Source organism: Melospiza melodia, chromosome 9 (genome assembly GCF_035770615.1).
Source record: "Melospiza melodia melodia isolate bMelMel2 chromosome 9, bMelMel2.pri, whole genome shotgun sequence".
Taxonomy (NCBI): Eukaryota; Metazoa; Chordata; class Aves; order Passeriformes; family Passerellidae; genus Melospiza; species Melospiza melodia.
The window spans coordinates 8,033,976-8,055,226 of NC_086202.1; the positions used below are offsets into that span (position 1 = coordinate 8,033,976).

At 42.0% G+C, this 21,251-nt stretch overlaps 1 protein-coding gene across 13 annotated transcripts in view; it reads left to right on the plus strand.

Annotated features, from left to right (window-relative positions):
- ABLIM1 (actin binding LIM protein 1) overlaps positions 1-21,251 on the plus strand; it is a 190,111-nt gene that overhangs the window by 115,608 nt on the left and 53,252 nt on the right. For all 13 annotated transcript variants that reach the window (XM_063163149.1, XM_063163161.1, XM_063163151.1 and 10 more), the window contains exons 5-6: positions 2,281-2,407; positions 3,565-3,658. In XM_063163149.1, the coding sequence (XP_063019219.1) occupies positions 2,281-2,407; positions 3,565-3,658 (221 nt within the window). The remainder of the gene's footprint in view (positions 1-2,280; positions 2,408-3,564; positions 3,659-21,251) is intronic.

Below are 21,251 nucleotides of genomic sequence, written 5' to 3' on the forward strand. Positions count from 1 at the left end.
ATTCCCACTGCCTTGGAAATTAAGTGTTCTAAAAATCTCTTTATTGATTCAATTTCTGAGAAAATTCAATTTCGTGAAAAAAGTTTCCCAAACAAGAATGAAAACAGCATGGAAAATACAGCAGATTTTTTGAGGGAAAATATCTCAGGGAGTGCATCCCAGTGTGCCAGGCCCCAGGCTGGCTCTGGAGGCTGGCACACCAGGAGGAAGCAGGAGTGCTGGGGGCTGAGAAATGGGGGCTGTTTTCAAACTGCAGCCCAGCACCCACTGGGACTGGGGCCAGGATCCCATTTGCTCTCACAGTCCAGGCCAGGTTGCATGGTTTCAGATTCAGCTGAAGGAAATGAGGGCTGGGAGGGACCCCAAGAGGTGATGCAGTATCCTCCCCAAACCAAAGGCGAGATCAGCGTGCCCAAGCCTCTCTGACATGCGTCTGTCCCTTCCTCGCCTGTGCAGGACATTCCAGAGCCTCCCTGCCTTGGTGACCTGTGCCAGCTTTGCTGTCATCCCAGCCTGGCGTGGAGCCTTCAGCTGTCATGGCAGAGCAGAGGGATGCATTACAGGGTGTCACTCCTTGTCATTTCATCATTTCAGCTTGTAACTTATGTCCTCTAGAGCAAAGTCCTGGTATGACAACATCTCAGGGCTGCTTTTCAAGCCCAAGTTGTGTCAGAAGTCTGTGACTTGCATTTTGTCACAAGGTACCACTGTGCTTAGTCCCCCTCCCCTCCTTTTTTAGGGGATTTGAGGAGAAGAAGAAGAATGCTGGTAGGAAGAGGGACATGGGGTGGTGGATTCCTGGACAGCAGGAATGTGCAGCACATATTTGGGGTTGTTTTGGCCCATTATCCAAAGTCATGCCCTTTAGTCAGAAGGACTGACTGCTCTCATTATCAGTTGTGATAATAAACTTGGACTTGCCCTTTTGCAAGGCATGGTGTTGCCTGGCCTTAGACCCATGAGGAGATGAAGGTTTTTGGGCTGTGCTTGCTCAGTCAGCTTGAGTGTTGGAGCCAGGGTGATGTATCCCTGCTGCCCGGGTTTTAACAGCTCACATTGCTCACTTCTGTTTGTCTCCATTTCTTGGGATTTGTTGATGTTTCGGGCATTCACCAAAGGCACACCAAGTCTGGGGATGGTAATATCTGGGAAATCTTTTGTTCCGGGCTGTCTCTGTGGCTTCCATGAGTGCCTCAGCTGATGGGCATTCCCTTTCCACTTCACTGGGCTTCCAGGCCCTCCCCTCCCTGTCCTTCTGTCCCCCGAGGCTGGCACAGCAGCACAACCCTTGCAGTTCAGTGCTGCCTGCCACATCAGTCCCTTCAGATTTACCATGTGCTGGCCTGCCCCTTAACAGGAAATCTTTTTGAGTATTTTATGTTTGAAAGGAGAGGAATGGAAGCTTGGGGCTGAGCTGGAGATCTCTGATGTAACATGAGCTACTGTGGCACCCCTTGGGACAGAGTGCTCCTGGCTTCTGCTTCACTTTCTGCCATCAGGACTGATTGCAGTGAAAAGTGACCACCAGGAAAGTACCAAAACTCCTGAGCCAGAGTCCTTTTGCTGATTAGAAACCGGGAGAACTTCAGCTTCCCATAGCTGTGGGGGGATAGCAACACCCTCACTGCAGCCCTGTCAGGCCTCCCCTGGGCTGGCCCTGCAGGAAGATGTGTGCCCTGGAGGCTGTCCCTGGAGCAAGGTGTGTGTCCTGGAGCAAGGTGTGTGCCCTGGGCTGTCCCTGGAGCCAGGTGTGTCTCTGCAGGCAGGTGTGTGCCAGGGCTGGCCCTCAGCGAGGTGCGCCGCTGTCCCTGCTCCCTGTGCCACACGCGGGGCTCTGCTGCCACCCAACGGGGACAGGAACAGTCCTGGCCCTGCTCTCAGCTCCGTGCAAGCTCTCAGTCTTGCTAAAGCAAAACCAGACACGCTGGTTGCTGTGGAAGACAGGAACAGCGAAGACTTTTTGGTAGCTTGTTTCCTGACAGAATCTGGAGTTTGTACAGAGCTTTCCAGGTGGTCTTTGAGTCATAAACAGCACGAAAAACAGAATTACTTTCCCTCTTCTACTGAGAATGTCTGTAAGGAGAAAGATTGAGTCTTTGTGCAGGACCTGGGGAGGCTTTAAGGAAAGGAAGATAGGAAGGGTTTAAGGAAAGAAAGATGTGCCTTTGCATTCTGTGCAGTTCATCCCTTTGGCTGCCAAATGCTGTGACAGGCGGGCAGTTAATTAAGGTTAATGAACCAAGCAGCTGACAACAAATGCGTCTGTTTGCTTGTTTGCAGATTGTGCTGGCTGTGGAAGAGACATCAAAAATGGACAAGCACTGCTAGCCCTGGACAAGCAGTGGCACCTGGGCTGCTTCAAGTGCAAGGCCTGTGGGAAGGTCCTGACTGGGGAATACATCAGCAAGTGAGTAACCTCTGTCTGCTGCTCTGCTGAACTGGCACAGTTCTGACTGCTGGCAGAGAAGGGCTTGCAGCAAAATTCACATCTGGAAGTTCTGCTTTGACCACCTTTTTGTACACACCAAAGTCTTTGTTCCCAGTGAGAGCTGAGCTGGGAAAGTGAATTGCAAAGTGCAACTGAAAGCTCATGTTTAATAATGCCAGTTTACATTTAATACAAGTCTGAAAGAGGTATCATTCCACATTCCCATAGAGAATTAGGTGGATTGTTGCATATATTTTCTGTAGTAGCCAGATAAAGCATTGTGTCATTTTGCTTTCTAACATGTGATTTTTGAAGAAAAAAAAAATACTATTTTCTCTTTGTTACCTTTGCTAGATAATAGAGTAAATGTGATGGTGTGATTGACCTGACATTGTATTTCTCATCTCCATATAAGAAACTAATGAAGAGGGTTTTGCGTGGAAGGTGTAGAGGAAGAGAATAGGGAAATTATAAAAGAGCAGAAATGAAGATACAGTTTCTTTTTCTCCCCTCAGGCATATAGCACAGAGAAAAAATAATGAAACAATGTACATTTCACAAACCTGTCATTTGTGTGTGTGTAATGTTTATAAGAAGTAGCATCTGTAATTTCTCAAAAACAATCTGGTGCCTAAGAAATGCTCCTAGACTGACTAGTGTTTCCACTTTTATTGTATGTTCCTTGTTCACACAAAATACTACATGCCTTACACTGAAAAGTCACTGCTTATAGCCTTGCAGCCTACCAAAGGCTTTTTTTTTTTTTTTTTTTCTGAAGTGAACAAAAACTGTCTGCTTGTGCTAGACTGTGATTTCCTCTCCACCCCAGAGACAGCTACACTGATTCCCTGGAGCTGCACCACCTGTAGGTGTAGAGAGTGCTCTAAAGAAGGAGGATTGCTTCAGTAGTTTGTCCTGGATGCCTTCTCTGGATGGAAATTTAAGGAATAATTCTAAGAGGCATTAGTGAGAATGTTATTTTTGTTTCTTGTACTACAAAGTGTTTGCCTTGAACTCTCCCCATTTACCTGGGTCTGTGTGTAGGAGTTCCAAGCTGAAGACAAATGAAGATAGAAAGTTATGCTGTAACCTGTTTAATAAGAAGTTGTTTGTAATTTGTGAATTTTCTTTTTCAGAGATGGTGCTCCTTACTGTGAAAAGGACTACCAAGTTCTTTTTGGAGTCAAGTGTGAAGCATGTCACCAGTTCATTACTGGGAAAGTCCTAGAGGTAGGTGTTTTGTGAACTAGAGTTTATGAAGAATTGAGCCACCCATTATGTCCTCACCTAACTGCAGAGAATACAGAAATTCTCATAAAAAGGCTTCCTGCTGATTCTTGAACAAAGTTGCTGATTTTCAGAATTATTTTCAGTGTTTTAGTTTTGCAGTCATCAGGCAAAGTGTGTGATACAGAATTAATTGCACTAGTTTCTATGGGTATGTGGTTTCTGTTTTTCTCTCTTCATGATGATCTGCTAAGCACATTGCACTGCTTATTCTGTCAGATTTAATATATTTACAGAAGTAATGTAATTACTGGAATCACTTTTGGCAGCCATAAGTTTGTCAGAACTTACCACATGAGATTTACACGTGGTCTGAATGATGCTGAGAAGGTGAGAGGGAGAAATGTGCTGGAGAGGTAAAATATGTGTTCAGAAATGAGAAGGCAGAAAACCATTTGAGTAATCTCCTTTGCTGACTCTTATTTGGAGTCCTCAATGCTGACTCTTATTGGGAGTCCTCAGTGTTCTCATTGAGACCAGACAAATCTTTTTAGAGATGTCAGCACCAACCTCCATCTCTCATGGCTCTGGTGAGCTGGAATCCTTGAACTATGCTTGGATTCCTCTGTGCCATGACTGAATTGTTTAAGGGCCAAAACACAGAGGACCTTCCTTGTCATTGAGATATGAGAAGCAAAACTTAGCTCTTATCCCTCTAGGAAACTCTGCTCAGTAGAAAGAACCTAAGCCCTGAGCTCAGGTCAGGAGCTGGAGTGTGTATTTTTGAGCAAATAACTGAGAATAAACCTGAAAGTGTCACAAAAAATAAAAGCAGCTGGAAGTTGCAAGTGAGAGTGTGTTACAGGTTCCCTTCTTTGTGTCCCATCTATTACACATGTAGGACTGTGTCAGCCCTATTGTAAGAAATTTCAGGTTTGACATAAGTTGGTATTGTGGTTTAGTTGTGCAGTTTTCTCTGGCTCAGCATCCAGAATATGAACCAGTCACCATGAGGAACTCAGAGCTCCTGTGGACACCCATAGCATTTGGAAGGATGCACAGTTCTTTCATCAGCCACACTCTGAGCCTGCCTCCTTTGAAATGTGTGTCTGATTCCTTTGGAGACCTGCACAGAAAATTGCTGAGAGCAGCTTGGGTTTTCCCCTGAGTAGGAAGGCTGTGTCTCTGGCTTTCTTCTTCTGCCCTGCCACCATCTGCTTATCTATTCCTGTCTACTGATGAGTTTTTACAATTTAGCATTGTGTATTGGAGATATTGCAGTTCCAATGCTGTGCAGGAGAGAAGTAATTGGATTTGTGAGATTGGGAAACATAAAATAAGTCTAAAATTGTTTTAGCTGTACATGACAGTTGCACTCACCAATAAGCAATGCAACCTATTCAGATGAAAATGACAAAAGAGAGGGTTATTGGAGTCTGTGGAGGGCTGGGAAGAAATAAACTATTTCTGTCTGGAGCATTTTGTTGCACTCATGTTGCTCTTCCTGGCATCAGTGAGGAAGAAACCTGACTGTCATGAGCTGCATCCCATCAGAACTGGATAAACTGAGACTAAGGAAAGATTAGTTCAATTGACCTAAAACTTGGCTGTCCATCATAATTTAAGCTAACAGCCAGGGATGTATCCCAGAACCTTGGTGCTCATTTTGGCTCCAAGGTGAGTTTCTCACTTCATAGGTCTTATTATTTTGTGGCTATCTATTATTAGAAGATGAAAGAGCATTTGCTGCAGAAAGGAAGCATGTCCAAACTCTTAGAAGGGTGTCCCTTTTCTAAGAGTCAAAATCAGATAAAAAAGATAAACTTTTTTCTATTTAACCTGGCCCTTGCAGCATGAGACTTTTCTGATGAATTAGAAACAGAACTTTTGAATCATCTTGTCATTAATGGAAACATTAAGCATGCTGAGTTCTGGTTAAGTCTATAAATTTTACTTGAATATTTGTGATCTCCCTGTTTATCAGGGACACAACCCAAAATACTGCAGCAGAGGGCAGCAGTGGTTCTTAGCACATAAGTGAGACCAAACTCCTCAATGGCCTGTAGAAGTTGTGTTGTTCTGACTGCTGTTTGTGAGGTGTAGGCTGGCCAAATAATAAAAAAAATTCACCAAAACAATTAGCATTGTTTAGGCAGGGATGCCATTTAGACACTGGCTTAACTGAATTGCAGTGTGTATTAGCAGCTTGGATAATCCATGCTTAAAGTTCTCCAAGCATCATCTCGGAATGCAGCTGCAGGACAGATATTCAGACATTCTGTGTCTTTTAAGTGCTGCTGGAAAAGTTTGGAAGATACAGGTGAGCAGCTACTGTTCAACAACTAGAGCAGTTTATTACTATTGTGGGATTGTTTTGTGGCTCCTCCCTGTCAGACATGCACAGTTCCAAAGGGGCAGCACTAAATACTGCCTGGAAATATGACTCAGGGAACTAATAAGTCAAAAGCTAGCATGGGAAAATCATGTGTCAGCACGTGTGTGTGTCCCCTTGGGCAGCAGAGGTCATGTAAAGGATGGGGTCAGAGCATGACACAAATCCTCTGCTAATGAGGGAGATGAGATCGGAAGCAGCCACAGGAGATAATTCACAGCACAGGAAGGCACAGCTCACAAAGGGCTGCAGAGCTCTTTGAGGCAGGACAATTAACAATCTCCTTATCCTCTGCTGGAAATCACCCACAACCTTTCAGTTCATCTGAAGTTTTAATTTAGATGAAGCTTGAGATCCTCACAGGAGGATTACTGTCTTCCCTCTTTGTTTTCTTTGGCAATGTTTCTTTGGGAAATGTGGGTATTTTTAATGATTTATATCATGTGGGTTGTCTCTTGTTCTGCTGTTTCCCCCTTGAGAAGGAAACCATAATTTTGGTGTGAAGTAGCACCATTACAGGAATGGTCTAGGTAGAGCTTATGTCTCCCAGACCAAATTATGCCTACTAACATGCAGTCAGAAAAAAACCCAAAACACTTTGTATTTTGCCTTTATTAATAAAAATGGTCCTATAGTAAACATAGTGATCAGTACATTTCATTTTATTTTTCAATAAAATAACTCATTATGTGAGAAGCAGAGTCTGCTATCTCATCATCTTCATCCAAAGAAATTACTAGAAGTGGTTGAAGGAATTATATGTACATTGTGTACAAACACTTCCCTCTAATGGATCAGAAGTGATTAGCCCTTTTGGTGCTGCTTTATTTTCTGCTTATTCTTATTACATCTAGGGCAGTCTGTAGGGAGATGAAAGCATGAAAGTTAGCTTTGGGTTCACAGAGGCTGGTGCTGCCTATTTTACCTGTAAAAACCTATTTCACTTATTCATTTATTTTTATTTGAAGAGAAATGGAGGTTCTTTGCAACATTTCAGACTTGCAACTCCTGCTTGTTTTGTCCCTCAGTATGGCTTTAGCACCTCTGAGAAAGTCAGATTTTTCAGTCCCCTACAATGAACACCCAGCAAGAGAGAATCCACTCCTCATGTGGAACCAAGGGTCTTCATCTCAGCAGCAGCTCTGCTGTGCCCTGGAGCACCCTCAACAAAACCCATCAGAAAAGCCAAAGTTTGGGTTCAGACTGAGATTCAAGGACAAACTCCCTCCAGCCACTCTGTAGAGGTGATCCCTTTGCTCAGTTAGGAAATGCATTAGGAGAAAGACAGGACTTATTTTGCTAATATTCACAAATCATGGCAGAATGCTCTTTTTTCCCTAAGTCATAGATGTAGCAACTTTCAGTAGCCATGGAAATATGCAGAAAAAAATACCATGTGCATTTAAGCCAGCTCAGATATTTCTGATGTATTGTTTGGCACATTGCTTTCTGTGACAAATACTCACATATGATAGAGGAGTGCATGCCAACACAATAAATGTGGTAAATGTCCAATATGAAATAGATATTGCAACTTTCTTGAGCATAATGAATACTTTAATGCTTGAGTGTTTCAGGAAATGTTGTCAAGGCAACAGAGATCAGTGCTCTTCCTTGGATTTCTCTAGCAGGAAGGAACCTTTGGTTATGAAAAATTCCTCTTTTCCCATTAACTCTGATAAAAATCGTTTTTAGCAGGCAGTAACAGCATAGTGAGAGTGAGGAGTTCTACACAGACTTCCCACTGAGCAATGGTTTTCAGAGCTTCAGGGCTTGCCTCTTGAAAGATGCCTGTCTAATCCTAAACCTGCAAATTTCTGTGCAACTCCACAAATCTGAGTAAACTTTACCATTTGAAAGATGCCAACCTAAATGATTTTTGGCTAATGTGTTTTTCATACACAGCATAACTGCTACCCCAGGGCTTAATTCAAAATATCTGAAATCATTGAGAAGCTTCCAGCTGACTTCAGAGAATGATGGATCACCCATATATTCCATCTTTGCTTGTCTAAAACGTCTTACAACACTTCTAAGCCATATTCTCTTAGCTCTGCAAAAGAAGACATGAGGGCAGAAAAAGGTGCATATTTTGCATGAAATTGTATGAAAAGACTGAGAATAAGATCAAGATTTTTAAAATTTTCACCTTTTCCAGCTGTAGCTGATATGACCAGGATTTGATCTCATGATCTAGAGATGCATATATCTGCTGTCAGGTGCTTTAATCATCTTGCTCCTCCACACATTTATTTTTATAATGCTTTTTGCTTAATATTAATTGGCAAAAAAAAAAAAAAAAAAAAAGAAAAGAAAAAGAGGCTATGGTGTGATTTCTCCTGGCTGTGCATAGCTCTAGTTCCTGCTCCAGGGGCTGCTGCCTGCCCTGGGTTTGCTTCCTGTGCACTGTTGAATCTTGCACCCCACCTTGTAAGCAGTGGCACTGTGCCATTTTCACAGATGGACCTGAAAAGAGTCCAGGCCACCAGAAGGTTCCCTTGATTTCAGACTGCAAGGTCAGGTCAAGTTCTAAATATGTTTGTGATACTGTAATTTATGCTGAGCTGCTCCTGATTTTAAAGAGGAGTAGTAATTTAAGGTGTGGTACTTAACATGAATGAAGTTTAGTGCTTGTAAATACTGTTACTTAAATTGCCAAAATTTTAAGATGCCTCATCTGTGCTGTAACTAATTCTGAAAAATGTCAATTCTGACACACCTTGACTTCTAAAGTTAGAAGGAAATAACAATAATTATGCGAGGGGAAAAACAAACAAACAGTGAAAGCTGCTACATTTCTCTAAGAAAATTGTATCTGTATTTAAGAGGCAAAGAATGTGACCCAAAAGAGCCTGTAAATTTCTTCAGTTGTTGTTTTCAGAGCTAGATTTAGAGACCTGTGCTGTGAGGGATTCATAGAAGTTTCTGCTGATTCTTTAGGCATGAATGAGTCTACTAAATACTAAATAAATAAACAAATAAATACAATCACAGACCAACCTTGCTGGTTCCCATACGAACTGTAAATGAATTACTTGAACAATGCCTGTCTGTATTGGTGAAGTGTTGCCTCCTGCAAACACTCACCCATGTCAGCAGCTCTGCTCATGTGAGTTTTAGCATTCAGATGCTTCACCTGATTGACTTTCAGAAACACCCAGCAGACTGCATGTTTAAATAATGTATTCTAAGGAGACTTAGGCTCGTAGCTCATGTGAAAACATCACCCTTCTCTGCAGAGATCCATGGACAATTTATCAGGTACTTCAGTACAGTCATGTACCTGGTCCTGTGTTCTTAAAACACTTTCTAGATTGAGGAGCCATGAGAATCTCTTAAAGAGAATCCAGAGAATCTCTTAAACAGAGATTTACTTCAATGCTTTTCAGAAACGTTTAATGAAAAAGTAGCATATATTCTTCTGCCAAAGAAAGTATTTAGCAAGGCTATTTTCATAACAATAATGCAGGAAGTATCATTTAATATTTAATTTACTGGATTTTAATGATGCAACCTGTACTGGTAATACAGGTTGATGTGAAGTAAAAGTTCAAACACTTCTGTAAATGAAGCAATTGATGAACCAAACAGAGACTGATGATAGGATGGATCCAAACAGGTTTGGTGGTGTATTGAAGCTGTGGAAAAATAGTATCCCTGAAGAATGCACTACCAATCTGTTTTCCTAGCATTAGTTGTTTTACAGGCTTGGGAGAAACTTTGCTCTCAACCAGTATCTCTCAGTCACTGCTGTAATCCACACACACCAAAATAATCCAAGGGAAAAGGCCACACAGCATATGAGAGGCAGCAGTAGAGTTCAGTGTGTGATTTGTTAGTTCTGTGATTTGCTTTGTTTGTGTTTCATTTTACTGCCTTTAGAATAAAGGAGAAAATGTGACCTTGTTGCTTGAACATCCCAGGTAAAAGCAGAAGCACATGCTGTGGTCATTTGCCCTCTTAGTCAGGTGTGCACAGGATCTTTTTGATTGTGGAAAATACCTGGGAGAGATCAGCTAGGGTCAGAGCTGAGAGGCCATTGAAAACTCATCCAGTGCTCCTAGAGTGTGCATGCAGCATGATCTCACTCCAAAATGTGCAAACAGGATCAAGGGATACAGGTACAATGGGGAGTGGCCCCAGCACTTGGGCTGCATCAGTCTGAATTGGGCTGGAATACAATCTCAGTGAAACCCCATGTTTGTAACAGAACTAGACCAACACCCAGGAGGCTGCATAAATTCTCTATAAATTCTTCAGAAGCTTGGAAGTAATATTTAATAACTTCCAGAGGAGGAGAGTGCTGAGTTCATAGTCAGCAGATGCCTCTCCCCAAGGGAAAAATGTTGTGAATGGTGTGGCCATCAAACAGTGACACACAGGAGTGGTGAGGAATGGTCCTGCCCCTGCCTGGCCTGGTGTCCTTTTCCTTTTCCTTTTCCTTTTCCTTTTCCTTTTCCTTTTCCTTTTCCTTTTCCTTTTCCTTTTCCTTTTCCTTTTCCTTTTCCTTTTCCTTTTCCTTTTCCTTTTCCTTTTCCTTTCCCTTTCCCTTTCCCTTTCCCTTTCCCTTTTCCTTTCCCTTTTCCTTTCCCTTTTCCTTTCCCTTTCCCTTTTCCTTTTTTCCCTTTTCCTTTTTTCCTTTCCCTTTTGCTTTCCCAGAGTGGGATGGCTGAGCAGCAGCCCGGTGGGTTTGATGTGCAGGGAGGGTGATGTGCTGGCTTTGGTGGGTGTGTGCAGCAGCAGCAGGAGGAGGAGGAAGAGGAGGAGGAGGAGGAGGAGGAGTGCAGCTCCGGGCTGGGTTGGGTGCAGCTCCAGGCTCAGCAGAACCAGGCACTGCTCTGCTCCTGCCCGAGCCCCAGAGGAGTGAGGAGGAAATGGAGCTGGAGTGAAAAACCCCTGTGAGCAGGTAACAAAGCCCTGGCTGTGAGAGCAGAGCTGAGCTGTGCTGGGAGGACAGGGGGGCAGCTTTGGGATGGGGCTGCAGGGCTGGCCAGGGGGATCAGAATGGGAACTTGCACTTTTGTTCTGTGCACCAGAAAGAGTTTTCTTTTAAAGGCTGTGTATAATTGTGTGGTTTGCATAAAGAGAGTGCAGCTACACTTGTTTTTAAACTGCCAGGAAGAGAGGAGAATGGCACAGAGCTTGGGCTGTTTCTGACTGCAACTGATAGCTGTGTATGGAACAATGCCATTCTCTACCTTAAACAGTTCTTGATAGTGTTTCTTGGCTCTTTCAATCGCTTTGGAGATTTTTTTGCACAGAAATAAGTTTAGCGTTTGTTTCTAGTTTCCCTGTGTTTTTGCTAAGAAATGTGTTTTATCAGTTAATGTGGAATGCTGATTTTTTTTTTCCTAATGTGTGGTTTGTTTGGATAAAAGCAGGGAAATGAAAAATTTTATAGTAACTCAAAATATGGATAAATGATTCAAACAGGTTGCCTATGTAGCTGAGTAGCAACATAGATTTAACTTTATTGAGACTACCCTTCCCTGATGAAAAATAAATACTCTGCTGTAATACTGAGAACACCACACCAGGCACAAGATAAAAAATCTAGAACAAATATACCTGCAGAAAAATTATATCAATTACTTGATGTAAAACTCTTTCTAACAGAATCTTAGTGGTTCCCCCATCAAAAGATTGAATTTGGCAGGAGGGGTATCTGTAGTTGGAAAGGACTTGATTTATAAGTATCTGAAGTTGACAGAGCCCTAACAGAAGTTCAGTTGCCATGGCAGCATAATCACAAGGCATTAACTTCCCAGCAGTGGTTTGGAAACCATCCTTCAGTCAATTTGAACATCAATAGGAAGGGGAGGAATGTTAAGAGGATGTAAAGATGGTGAATAATAAGAGCAGGTTGTAACAAGTAATTTGAAAAAATAACCAATTAAAGCTTCCTTATTGCCACAAAGGGATTTTTGAAATCTCTCAGGTGCTTATAAAATTATGGCTTATCTTTATAAATTGCTTCTGTGAGTACACTGTTGCTGATTAGGATCTGTATATCCTGACAAAGCATCTTTAGCATCTACCTTGCTGATTTAGTTAAATATTCTCTAGTGTGTTTCTTGTACTAAATATTACTAAAAAAACTTTAGCAGACTGATCACAATTCTTTAAAATTACGTTTCAGTAGAGGCATTTATATGAGCATAAAGTTTCTTGCCACCACCAGCAGCCTTTGTGACAAATAGCCACTGCAGGGATTCCAGTAACATGGAACAGACAAAATAAGTAGCTTTTTCATGTCTTGGAGGTTCACAGAACAAATAGCAGCTTTTAGCAGAAGAGCAGCTTACCTGGATGAGTACAATTTCTGTTAGCTAACTGTATTAAGAATTCAACTGCATGTCTGTACTGCAGAACACATCTTGTTCTCTGAGAGCAGACTCCTTTAGGGAAAACATAATACTCTGGTTTTGTTTTGTGGCCCCCATTGCTTCTGTCCACCTTTTAAACCTTTGCATTGTGCTGGTCCTACCTGCCAGAATCACTCACAGGAGATACAAAACAAATCATGATCCATGCCCCAAAGTGTTCAGACTGAAGCAGAAGTTCCTGCAGTGTCACAGCCCCACTGGCAGCTGGGCTGTGGTGCCAGGGGAATGTGGCTGTGCACTCTGCAGCAGTGTGAAATTCCTTCAGTTACTTTTTGTTTCTCCTGGACTGAAATCACAATGAAAAATGGATTAAGTGGTGATATATTTTTTGCAGGATTCTGATGTTTCATTTTTAATTCCTTTAAGCCTTTTAATTAACTTAAGCTTTCCTATCAGTGAGAAGTTTTCAACTGACTAGAAGACTGGGGTAAAACTTACACCTATCTCCCATAAAAAATAATTGTTGGGAAGAATGCAGCAATAACATGTTTGAAACCTGAGAAGTGGAGAAGAGCCTGTTGGGGCAAGTCTGTGGCTGTCACCTGTTTGTAGGAGGCTCCATCCTGGTATTGTGCTCAGCACTCACTCCATGAGGACTCAGCCACCTCTCTCCTTTGTCTGCTTTGTCAGGGTGTTCTCCTGAGGGGGAAAAAAAAAGTTTAGAAAAACAAATACTAACCCAAAAGATATGTTTGGAATTTCTAGGGACTTTGAAGTCCATAGCATTAACACCTGTTTTTACTGAGCAAGTGGTTTTACAGATGAAGAAATTAGAGTATTTTATGGGTGATCAAATGTTTGAAATGACCACCTGAAGTACAAGATGGGTAGATTTTTATTATATGCTTATGCTCCATCAGAAGATCATACAGGTTTAAAAGCTCTTTGGATAGATATCTGGGATGTGTGACATTTATAAAAAGCCTTTCTCTTTTTAAGAGGGAGAATAGCACACAGTAAGAGATGCATCTTTTCATCACCAGCAATGCAGATCCTCTGGCATTTAAACTGTCTGTGAAACTAGTTTGAGATTTTTTTGTGGTTTGCAGAGGTCAAGGAAATAACTCTTGTAAATCCTTTGAGTGTAAGTTAAAATATTAAGAAATTGACTCTTACATGTAGGATTTGGAGAGAGAGATTTGTTATGCATAAAGATGGATTTGCTGTTGCTTAGAGTTCTCAGTTGCATCTTGGCTGGAAACTTTTTTCCAAGGAGTGATGAGAGTGAAAACTGAGGCAGTAAGAAACTTTAAGCAGATTTATCTCACCATCATGCTTGAACTGCTGCTGTTGAGGCAAAATCATGGAGATGCTGTAGTCAGTGGAAGATGAAATGGCAGCAAATGTTGTCAGATATCCCCTTCTGCTTTATGTCCATCAGCTCTTTCCTGCTTATCACTACAGTAATATGTGGGAATAGTTTTTCTGTGGTAAATAGAAATATTGATTTTTATATGAAGTTGAAGTAAACAAGATAGGGAATAAAATCCCTACTGTGTCTTGGCTCCAACATGCATAGTCTGGATATTCCTGCCAGCAAGGATTCAAAAATGTACTTGTATAGTTTTGCAGCTGTAATTGGAAATCATGTATATCAGTAATTAGAAGACTGACAAATAGGAAAAGAAAGGACTTCTGCCAAAAAGAAAAGGCTCTGCTTCTAGCACAGTACATGTTGGTGGTCTGACATTTATTCAAAGTTACCCTTTTTGAAAAAGTCAACTATTTCTCTGCATTAACTATCCACTGGTTACCCTGATGTCCTTTCTTATTTCCATTTTAATTTTAGTGTAACATTAACAATCTGGCCAGAATTTCAAGACAAGGTTTCCTGAGGAATGTCTGGATGTAGTCAAATACAGGCTCGTAACTGATATTAATGATTGTGGAGTGACTGGGAAGAAAAATATTAGAAGTAAATTTGTCCTTTCCCTAGGTTGTCATCTGTTGTTTGTTGTGACCTCTTGCTGTAAGAGATATCCAAAGGTAGTAGTTAGCATTGCAGTTAATCAAAGATAAAACCCCATTCTTCAGACTTTTTAAAGCATTATCAGATCAGACTGGTTGCAATAGGATCAGTTTCCTACAAGAGCAGGCTCTAGTCACTAACAGAAAAAAATATTCCTTGCTTAATTCCCACACAAGATGTTTCCCTGTCAGAACAATCCATCAGGCTCCATGGTACAAACTGCCATAAATTGCATGTTGCTTTGTTTCTTACAGGCTAATTTTGTTTCATATTCTCTGGTTGTTTTCTGTGGATGTACTGAGTCTGACCTCATGCATTACTCCCCTCCTTTGGCCCTTGCAGCTCTTGTTTCTCTGTTGTTTTTGGGACACTCCCTGTGAAGTGAATGCAGATATCAGAGTGGAGCCCAGGCTCTGCTGAATCACATGCCAAAGCTTGCATGGTTCCTGAATCAGCCTCCTGACAGACAGCTGGAAAGGCAGTTCTGTAGGAGATGAACAAGAAAATTGGCTACAGGTACTTGGGTCTAGGGCTGTCCCAGGCTGGTTTTCTGAGAATTTCCCTCTGCCTGGCTCTGCTGGAATCATTAATTTTGGTCCTGGGTGAGTTTAAATTCCCAAGCTCTCACTTTGTTCACCAGTCAGAGGTGGTTTGCACTTGTCCTTTGAACAGTTCACCATTAATTTTTCCTGGAGCTGTTCTCCAGCCTTCCCCAGGGCACAGAGCACTGCCACAGTGCTGAGCTCTCAGGGTCAGCAACAATTTTGGGGCTGATGCAGAACCCCAGAACTTCTCCTGGCCTTGCACTGGAACTGTCTCAGTGAACTACAGGTCAGATCAGCCAAAGCTGCCTTCTGGCTCCAAGGGATTTTGCTGTTCAGCCAAGACAGGTCTCAGTGAACTGATTTAACTCTCTTGGAAATTTTTCCAGTGTGACCTGTGCTCCCTAGGAGCTGCCTGATGCATTTGTAAAATCTTCTCTATGAAATGCCCCCTGGAATGGATTTTAAGGTCAGAAGCACTGCTAAAGTCATCTTGCTTGACCTTCTCTTTTCAAAATCAGAGCTTTTCCCTAGAAACCAAATAAAAGCTTATCCTTTGGGAAATTACTCAGTCGAGAAAACTGCAGAACAATTGCAAGGCCAAAAATTTTCCTTCATGCTGCTTAAATTATCTTTGCTTTTTAGAAACTTCACCTTGTTTTGAGGTTAAATTTGTCTAATTCCAGCTTTTTGATGCCACAGAGTTTTCAGTGGGATTGAAAAGCTCCTGCCCTTTCCTGGTATTCCATCCTTTCTCTGCTTTTAATCACCTGTCATTGTGATCTGGTCCCCTCTGAAGCCTTTATCTGAGTAACAGTTTGACTCAGTGCTTCAGGACCACAGCTGAAGGCTCACCTTGTGCTGATGGTTTTGCACTGAATTCCCTTCTGCAAACCCAATGGCCACACCCACCAGTGCTATACAATTTTTCTGCTTTTCCTTTATATTCTTTGTATACATTAAATGATCAAAAGAGCAGGTCCTGTCAGGTACTCTGTGACAGCCTTTCCTGGGAGATTTTAATGATGTTCCCCAACTACTCTGTCACTTGCTGTTGCCCAGACCATGGCTCAGTCTCACAGGGCCTTGCCTTCTTGATTTGCAGGTATTTTCCATCACTCTGTTAGAACACACTTGGTTGGTTTAGGTGGCTTAAACAAGCACTGCCTGTGAGTCACCAGCAGCTTTCCCAGGGCAGGTTTTGTGTTCTTGCCTTGGCCAGTGGTACCTCATGCTGTGGGTTGAAGGAAGTGATCTCTGAGCTATCTGGCTCAGCAGAGCCTCCCCTGCTATCAGAACCATCTGTCTCAGCAATGCCTTGCGACATTTTCCTTAAGCCTCTTTGAGTTCAAATTATTCAGGTCTTGAATAATTTGTAAATCTTGGTTCGTTAAAAATGCTGTTTAAAAAAATCTTGCTCAATAATCAGTATCAAACAAGAAATTGGCATTGTCAAATACAGACCCTAAAGATACACATCCTGAATATTCCTGCCTTTTCTTTGTCATTTTTCATCATTTTTTATCTACAGCTCACAGGGGAATTTTGCCTGATCTGTTTTGTTTTTTTTTCACAGCATACTGTAGTAAAGATTTTTCTTGTTTTAAACATAATGTTCCTAGTTATTTCTTTGGCAAATTTATCTTTCCAACTAGTTATATTTATTTTTAATTTAATTACTTAGTCATTGCCTTGTTTTTTCTCTTTAGTTAATATTATCTCAGTTCTTACGATTGGGACCTGCAGCAGAATGTCTTAAAAATTGTTTGGTGTTCCTTTTATGGTTGCTTTAAGATTTAGGAATATGTATGTTCCTTCCAAATGCCAGATGCATAATTATATATACATATCAAACACTGCTCTCTGTTTCTGTTTGTCCATAATTCAATCAAATCATCTGTGGAGATATATGCTAATTTTTGAAAATGCTAAACGATTTTATATTAGGATGAGGTCCAGTATTTGTTACTGGCTGTCAGTTGCAAAACTTTCTGATTTATGAAACAATAACAAATAATATATGTTGAATTTTTTTAAGATACAGAGGAGGTTTGTTACTGACTTTCTAGCTAAATTTTAGCAGCTTGGAGTCAGCTGTATTTCTACTGACTGAGGAAGTTCTTTCCTATTCAAGTTGCTTTCATTCGGGAGCTGTTGTTGCAGCACTGCAAATGCAGCTGCAGTGGATGTGACCTGCCAATGCACAACATCAGGCTCTGGTATTTGAGGAGGGGGTTGAGGGACCAGCATGTGCAGAGTTAAAAGGAGAAACAGGGTGGTGTCTCCCTCAATTCCAAATTCCTGCTAACTCAGTGGCTCTGTCATCCCCTAATGAGAGAGAGCTCGAGGAGGATTTGGGGAGTGGGAGATTGCCGGTGTTGTGGAAGATTGGATATTGTGTGTATCCAGCCCAAAACCCGTTCCCAGGGCCCCCTGCTGTCCCTGCACTTGTGCCACTGGGCTGGCACTCAGCACTGAACCAAGCCAAGGGCTCTGCTCCCAGCAGGCTGGAGATGGGGCTGGAATGGTTTCACACCCTGCTGCAGACATGGGGCACTCAGCACAGCTCAGCACTCCTGTACTGCACTCCTGCAGTCAGCACGGGGCTTTTGCTGCCTGCTGGAGTCAAAATTACAGCTATTCCAGCACTAGGCTGTTTGGAAAGGCCTTGACACTATGGTGGAGCTACTGTAAAGTAAATCTGCTGGTTAATTCTAATTACAAATCCAATATGAACGTGGCTGGAAGCAGGTCCTTCAGTTTCAGAAGTATCTTTTCATGTCAAAAATCATGCTGGGCAAAATGAATGCAAGAGAAAGGAATATTTACTTATCTAATGCTTTGTAAAGCCTTAAGATTACAGAAGCTATAGAAAGCCCACACCTGTACTTATAAACTGGAGCTGTTCCAGCATTGTTGAGAAATAGAGAAAGGATTTGTGTCAGATACTTGCTGATGAGGAGTTCAGAACTAAAAAGTAATAATTGCAAAAAATGGAGTTTAAAAGAAAATTAAATAGTGCTGGATTTTGCCTTCATATGCACCTAAAATAGGGGTAATGAAGGTAGTGAACTCACAGATTTGTATTATAGACATAAAATATTAGATAAAATGAAACGTAACAAAATATAAAATACAGTGCATATATTTCTTCTGGATTGCTTCTGATTTGACTACATATTCAGTTAGTGGGGTTAGGTTTCTGGTGCTTAAATCTGACATAAGATCCTAACAGAGATGATGCTGCAGTCCTGGCAGTAGGCAGTAAAGCTGTGTTTGCAGTTGCTTTGCTCCTTTGTACTGCCCACAAGATTCAAGCCAGCCACTTTGGCCTCCTGTGGGTGCATTTCTTAGTTTAGTTGAATTCCCTTCTCTCTACTGACCTGCTGTTAACTGTGCAGTTAACATGAATTCTCAGCTTTGGCCCTGTGTGTAGCAATAGGTGGGTTTGCCCTGTAAAGACAGAATGAGGAGCTCCATAAAGACCATAATTGACAGCTGAACATCTCACCTGTGTGTGCAGCTTGCTCAACTTTGGGTGTTGCAGGAAAGTGAGAACTCAAGAAGAGCTGACAGTGCAATCACAAGCAACTTCTAGAATCCTACTAAACCAAGTGCAGGTGGTGTTCAGCTGCCACAAGGGCTGTTTCTTCATGCCAGGAGAGCAGTTTCACAGCTGGGGATTTAACCTGAGTGATTACTCACATCTCTGCTACAAGGAAAGCTGTATTCCATGCAGTGAATAATTGCACTGCTGTCAGCAGCAGCTGATGGGTATGACACTATTGTTTGTGGATGGAATTAACATTAATAAGTTACAAAGTTTATTACGGTCCATCCATTAAGGGATATAGCAGCACGACATTGTCAGTCACTGTTGGAATGCTGGGAAGTATTTTTTGTATAAAATCAGACACTGGGCATGAATGAACAGTGCAAGTGCTCCTACCAGCAGGGCAGCTGGGGTTTTGTCTCCCCCAAGGCAGCCCAGCAGCCATTGGTGGGCTCAGAGGGTCTCCCATGTCCCTTCCATGCCTGTTGTCATTCAGATTTACAGTCACAGCCTCACGCTCCATTTCCCACTTTTCCCCAGCCCTGTCTGTTGCAGCTCCCCCAGCTTGGGAACTGCCAGTGTGAGCTCTGCTTCCTGCTGCTCCATCCTGCTGCAGGTTGAACAGAGGCAGAGGCTCTGCTGAGAGCTGCTTCTATTGAGATGTTGTGACAGGAGTGTAAACAGCAGCTTTAGAAGGTCCAAATTTTAAAGATGCATATTAGACAAGGACTAATTAAAGCAAAAAATTATTACACTTTCCTTCCATTGGGAGTAATAAAGAAACTTATGGTAGATTCTGAAATCCTTTGGAAGCAAAGAAACTGCACTTCTGTTTTTTTTTTTTCTGAGCACAGATATTTGTAGTGACTTGCTCAACAGATAAGAGCCTGGGAAAAATGAGTGGATAGTTTGGGTCAGGATGTTATTAGAAGCAAATTTTGGTCTTCATGGTGTTTATGCTATTCCAGCCACTCGTGAGATCACAGAAGCCTGCAGAGAAGGAAACAATGGAATTTGATGTTACACTGAACATCAAACAGGGTTGAAGGTTCTGTGACCTCTGCAAGTAATTAAAATAAAGCTTCAGTGGAAAATGGTAGGCTACTGCCACAGTTCCTGTTTTACAATTCATGACATTCCTTAAGGGGTTTGAAAGATGAGTCTGAATTATTCTTTGTGCTGCTGCAAAGTCCTTAGGAGAGTTAAGAAATCAAGTCATTCTCCTCAGAGTCATGGCAGGAATAGATATTGGATAGGTTTGTCTCTCAAATGGGCCTATAATAACTGTTCATAAAAACTAAAAAAAAAAAAAAAAAAAAAAAAAAGAAGAAAGGGAAGTGCTTTTACTCTCAGATTCTCAGATACTCTTTCAACTACATAATAGTTTTGGTAGTATTTAAAGAGAAAAGCAAAGCTTTCTACATGTTTAAAAGCTCTCTGTTAGTGACTGCTGAGTTATCTCTGAAAGGAGAGTGAACGAGTGCAGCTGTGCAAATGTAACACAGCAAATATGCACTTAATTGTGTCCTTTGGCCAGCAGAACATGTGTGTTGGTAATTAGTTCTTCCTCTACCAGACCCACTGGCATGTGAGCTCTCCTAGTGTGATTCTTGTTATTGTTCTCTCTGGCTCTTGTTCACTGTTGTTCTGGAAGGAAGGACGGAGCTGAAGGCATGAGTAATAGGAAATCTTAAGCTCTCACATTCACCAAAGAGGAAAACATTTATTTAATCAGCCTAGAGCTTTACAAGCACTCAGAGAATAAAAGTTAGTCTTGTAGGAAGTGGGGGCAGAAGGGTTGGACTCAGAAAATACAGCCCTTGGCTTTTGAAGTGCTGTTAGCTCGGGGTTAGTGCTCAGTGCAGGGACTTTTTTTGGGACAGGTTGTGTCAGCTTGTCTGCAGGTGTATTTGCAGCTCCTGGGTTGGAATAATTTTTGCAATAGCCAGCACTGCTTTCCCTGACAGCCAGAAGTGACAGTACATTTTTGTCTTCAGGAGGTCCCCAAAGAAGCAGAGTTTATCAAGTGAAGGCAAATGAGCACTGTGCTTGTTGGAGCATCAGCAGGGTGACAGGGTTGTACAGCAGCTCACACGGTGGTGTTCAGCTGGTGCTTCAAGTACCCCCAAACCCTTTATTTACCTTTTAGACTGGTAGAGGTGTCTCAGCTGGGTGCACACAGTGTGTAACCCAGTGCCTCTGTTCTGCCACCTCTCACTCAGGACAGCTGAGTGAGAAGACAGAGCCTTTAACCCTCTTTCACCTTGACTGAAGAACATTTGGGGCAAATGTGCACTTCATCGGTGTTTTCTGGAGGACTGAAGTGCAAACCTTTTGATGCACAGCACAGTAGCATGAGATCCCAGAAAGTTGCACACTGAACACACTGAATGAGGGTTTAGTAGCCCTATTAGGGCAAAAGCAGATGTCTACAAAGTGTGAATATTTCATTGACTTGTAGATGCAAAAGTCTGTCCTAATATATTATAAATGACTGATTTTTAGCATCCATTTTCCCAGATGATCACAGCTAGTCAGGCATAGCAAGATGAGTCCTGAATTAGTTGAGATTCAGAATGTTCTCCAGCAAATACCTGCTGTAGGAAGGTAGAGCTGTAGAGTTTCTACACTCATGAGTTGTGGAAACATTTCAGAGGCAGAAGACTCATGAAACTGTTTTGGAAGTGTTTAACAACAACCACAGCTGCTCTGGTATGTCACTGCCCCAAAACCTCTCCAGTGCAGGGTGTGTTC